The following is a 4,105-nucleotide window of genomic DNA, read 5'->3' on the forward strand; positions in this document are numbered from 1 at the left end:
AATTTACATACAAAAAATCTATTAAAAATGTAATATCAATAGTTTTAGCTTATGAGTTAAATTTAAAGTAAGAACAGTTTTGCGAAAAATTGTGAGAATTTTTTTTTTTTTTTTCATGAATTACCTATCGTTGATCAAATTTAGAATGGAATTAATCTTGGTATGCAAAAATTTATCCAAAAATATTGTAAAAAAAAGTACTAAAAATACATTTTGTCACAAAAAAAAAGGATTTGCAAAAAACCCATTTTACCAAAGAAAACAAGAAATTTCAAAAAAACAATTTGTAAAAACCCATTTTACAAAAAGAAAACGAGAAATTTCAAAAAAATAATTTGCAAAAACCCATTTTACCAAAAGAAAACAAGAAATTTTTTTTAAAAAAAGAGAGGTTAAGAGGCTACTATCATTAACTCAGTTGACAAAAAGTCACTACTTTCTTGGTTGCCCACTAACTCCTACCTCTTTAATTCCCCACTAAAACTCTTTTTTCCTCTCTAATGCTAGTGGTTTCTTTTCTCTCTCTCTCTCTCTCTCTCTCTCTCTCTCTCTCTCTCTCTCTCAACCTAACCCAACAATTTTCTCTCTCCCTCTCTCTCTCTAATTTTTCTTTCTTTTTTTCTCATCATCTGGGTCTGTTTGGATTTGGGTCTTCCCTTAATCTTATTCCAGATCCGTGTATCTATAGTCTGTATCTATCTCTGTCTCTATACATGTTAACAGCTAAACAAAGAGGGTAAGTAAAAAAAACTTTTAGGTTTTAGTATGGGGAGAGATGGACAAAGAAATTAGTACTACCCAAGATCATCATCCTACCCCATCTCCATCTCTCCTCCTTCCAAACTCCATTAAAGAAGATCTTTCTCCAAGAAAACCCTTTTCATCTTCTGCAACTTCCGGTGCTGATCGTCTCAAAAGAGATGAATGGAGTGAAGGTGCCGTCTCTTGCTTGCTCGAAGCTTATGAAAACAAATGGGTTCTTCGTAATCGAGCCAAGCTCAAAGGCCATGACTGGGAAGACGTTGCTCGTTACGTCTCTGCTCGGGCTAACTCCACCAAGTCTCCCAAAACGCAGACTCAGTGTAAGAACAAGATTGAGTCTATGAAAAAACGGTACCGTTCTGAGTCTGCCACCCCAGATGGGTCATCTTGGCCTTTGTATTCACGGCTTGATCTTTTGTTACGTGGAACTGCTCCGCCGCAGCCTCCGCCTCCTCCGATTTCGTCTCATCCGGCGCAAGCGGCACCGGCTCCTGCTTTGACGAGCCCTCCGTTGGTAGTTCTGGAACCATCGGCTCAGGTGGTGGTGGTGTCCCAGTCGCCGGCACTTCCGCCTACTCCAGCTCCGCCGCCGGCGCCGGTCGTCGGAAATGCTCAGAACTCTCATGGGTCTAATGGGTTTGATAGATTGGCCAAGGTGAGTTCGATTTTTCTTCTTTGTTTTTTTTTTTTGGAAATTTCCATTGTTAGAGACTGGGATTAAACTCACACTTCCGTACCTTCTGCTTCAATAATTACTCTCTTTTTCATGTGAATAAACACTTAAATTTCATTTTTAAATAAATAAATATATATATTTTTTTATTAATTATATAATAATATAATAAATGTTTTAAGACTCTGTTTTTTACTACTGTTTGAGTTTAAATCAAATTATAAATTCTATTTTTTTTTTTAATAAAAAGTGGGAATTATATTAATAGTAAAGACAATGTCAACCCATATATATGTTTTATATATATATATATATATATATCAAAATTTCACCAAGATCTCCCAAATCTTCCATAGAACATACTAGATGTCCCAAAATAAAAAGCCAAAATTCTGACCATCTATTCTTAATTCTATTAAAATTATACATTCTATGTTTTGTTAGTATTAATTGTATTATTATTGATTTGTAATTACTACTTAATTATTAAAATATTCAAAAAAAAATTTGTAAAAAAATAATTAATTATTTATGCTAAATATTGAATATCTTGGATTTAATTTTTTAAAAATTAAATTCCCAAATTAAGATTGTAGTTTCCTTAAGAAAGAAAGAGAGTCATTGATACTTGTGTTATATAGGATGAGAAAGTGTATAGATTTCAAAAGTTGATAATGCAATGAGTTTGGTATTTGTACCTTCAATATCCCTTTTATAATTCTAATGTGTAGTTTGATAAAAATTGCATCTTTTAATTTCTTTTCGAAATATAAATTGTAACAAGTATCATTAATAACCGGCACCAAGAGGTGTCAACGCGTATTTAAAGTTCATTTTTATCGATAAAAACGAGATTATGCTCCACGTAAATGAGTAGGTTTATCGAGTAATTACTTTGTAATTTTCTCGAAACATGAGAATAAGGTATAGTTAGTTTTAAAGAATCAGTTTGCTGATAAATAAGTGTTTGTTGATTTCTAGCAATAAGGTTATGGAGGATTTTTCTTTGAAATCTTTTCGTATTAGTGACTTTTAATCGGATCCTGAAGAAATTTAGTTTTGATGTACGAGAATTTATCCGAAAATACTTTGTTTGATAAACGATAAATAGAAGACGATTAAGCTACCATTTCGGTTAACTAAGTTTAGGAATTAATTGGTATACTCGTACCAATTATTTGTGTTTCTGATCTCAGGGGAAAAATCGAGTTTTTACCCACCCACCTCTTTTACTTGGATTAAATTTAAAGCAGATGATGCATTTATGTATGTACGTATATAGTTGATGCAAGAAGAACGAAGGTGAGTGCGTGGAATCTGACTCGAATTTTCTCTTCCAAACTGAGCAGGAAGATGGAGATGGAACGAAATTCTCGGACCATGAACCAGACAAGATAGCCATGGAAACAGACAGCAGCACGCCTGCGCTGTACAGCGACAAGGAAAAGCTGAGATCAAAGAAGCTGAAAATGAAGCTTGAGAAGAAAAAACGTCGAAGAAAAGAAGAGTGGGAGATTGCGGAAAGCATTAGATGGCTAGCGGAAGTTGTTGTGAGATCGGAACAAGCAAGAATGGAGACAATGAAGGAGATCGAAAAAATGAGGGCGGAAGCAGAAGCGAAACGGGGGGAGATGGATTTAAAACGAACCGAGATCATCGCCAGCACCCAATTGGAGATTGCCAAGATATTTGCAGCTACAAGTAAAGGTAGTGTTGATTCATCATTAAGAATTGGAAGAAGTTAATGATGAATCATGTAGTGAGTGAGAATCGGGTTAGTGAATATGAACATGGAGGAGGCATGTATAGGTACATTATAATATATATATATATGTATGTAATTGGTGTATTGACAATGAGAGATTTGAAGGGAGGATTTTGATTTAATTGCTAATTAGATAAAAGGGAGTTTTGGTAGGTCAAAGAATAAGAAAAATCCCTACCTCAACTTTGTAATGATCTTCTCTTGTATTCTCTTCTGTTGAAGAGTTCAAATTTGGCCTTACATCTAACGTAGTAATGCTTAAGAAACCATTTCTTCTCATCATATATATATATATATATATATATATAATACAAGCTGAAATAAAATGAATTTTTAGTTGCATAAGCCATAAATATATATAAAATGTAAAAATTATACTTATGATTAGGTTATAGTAATGATATTTATTTTCATTAAACACAATTCATAAAAATTTTTAATCACATGATTATACATCAATATATTCTCAAATGTAAATATTTGTTATTATGTATATAATAGTTGTGTGCTTTTAGAAAAACAAGTTATTAGCCTTACTCAAATCCGAAAACACTATTAATTAGTGTTACATAGAACAAACCAATTATAAACACCAGTAGATATGTTCTTCCAAACATAAACTTGAGATTTACGATCCCAAATAAAATCGGTTCGGGATCATAAAATCATTTTTTATCGTATAGGAAGAATTTATACACAAAATATATTTATAAGTAATTGTCCTACAAATGATTAAATTTAAAAACTAATTTAACCGAAATTGAGATAGAGATTAGTTCGAAGAAAATGAAATAATATTTAAACTAAATCATCATTTTAGTCCTAAAAGAAGTATTAGTTCATTAGAAAGAACAAGGAGAATACTTGAGCAAAGAATTCTCAAGAAGGGTCCATGACAGAGAATG

At 32.5% G+C, this 4,105-nt stretch overlaps 1 protein-coding gene across 1 annotated transcript; it reads left to right on the forward strand.

Moving 5' to 3' along the window:
- Positions 1 to 517: 517 nt before the first annotated feature.
- Positions 518 to 3,469, forward strand: LOC110824004 (sequence-specific DNA binding transcription factor). Its single transcript, XM_022054514.2, has 2 exons — positions 518 to 1,417; positions 2,785 to 3,469. Exons 1-2 carry the CDS (start codon positions 776 to 778, stop codon positions 3,178 to 3,180), a joined length of 1,038 nt encoding a protein of 345 aa, XP_021910206.1. The 5' UTR covers positions 518 to 775; the 3' UTR covers positions 3,181 to 3,469.
- The last annotated feature ends 636 nt before the right edge of the window (positions 3,470 to 4,105 follow it).

The sequence above is a fragment of the Carica papaya genome, chromosome 8 (assembly GCF_054855325.1).
Source record: "Carica papaya isolate Zhongbai chromosome 8, ASM5485532v1, whole genome shotgun sequence".
NCBI classification, from domain to species: domain Eukaryota; kingdom Viridiplantae; phylum Streptophyta; class Magnoliopsida; order Brassicales; family Caricaceae; genus Carica; species Carica papaya.

What these genes read in the sequence shown, in the direction of transcription:
- LOC110824004 (XM_022054514.2), top strand. Translation starts at nt 776, where the DNA reads ATGGACAAAGAAATTAGTACTACCCAAGATCATCATCCTACCCCATCT. An exon ending in GGTTTGATAGATTGGCCAAG is followed by an intron (nt 1,418 to 2,784) that starts GTGAGTTCGATT and finishes CAAACTGAGCAG; the next exon opens with GAAGATGGAGATGGAACGAA.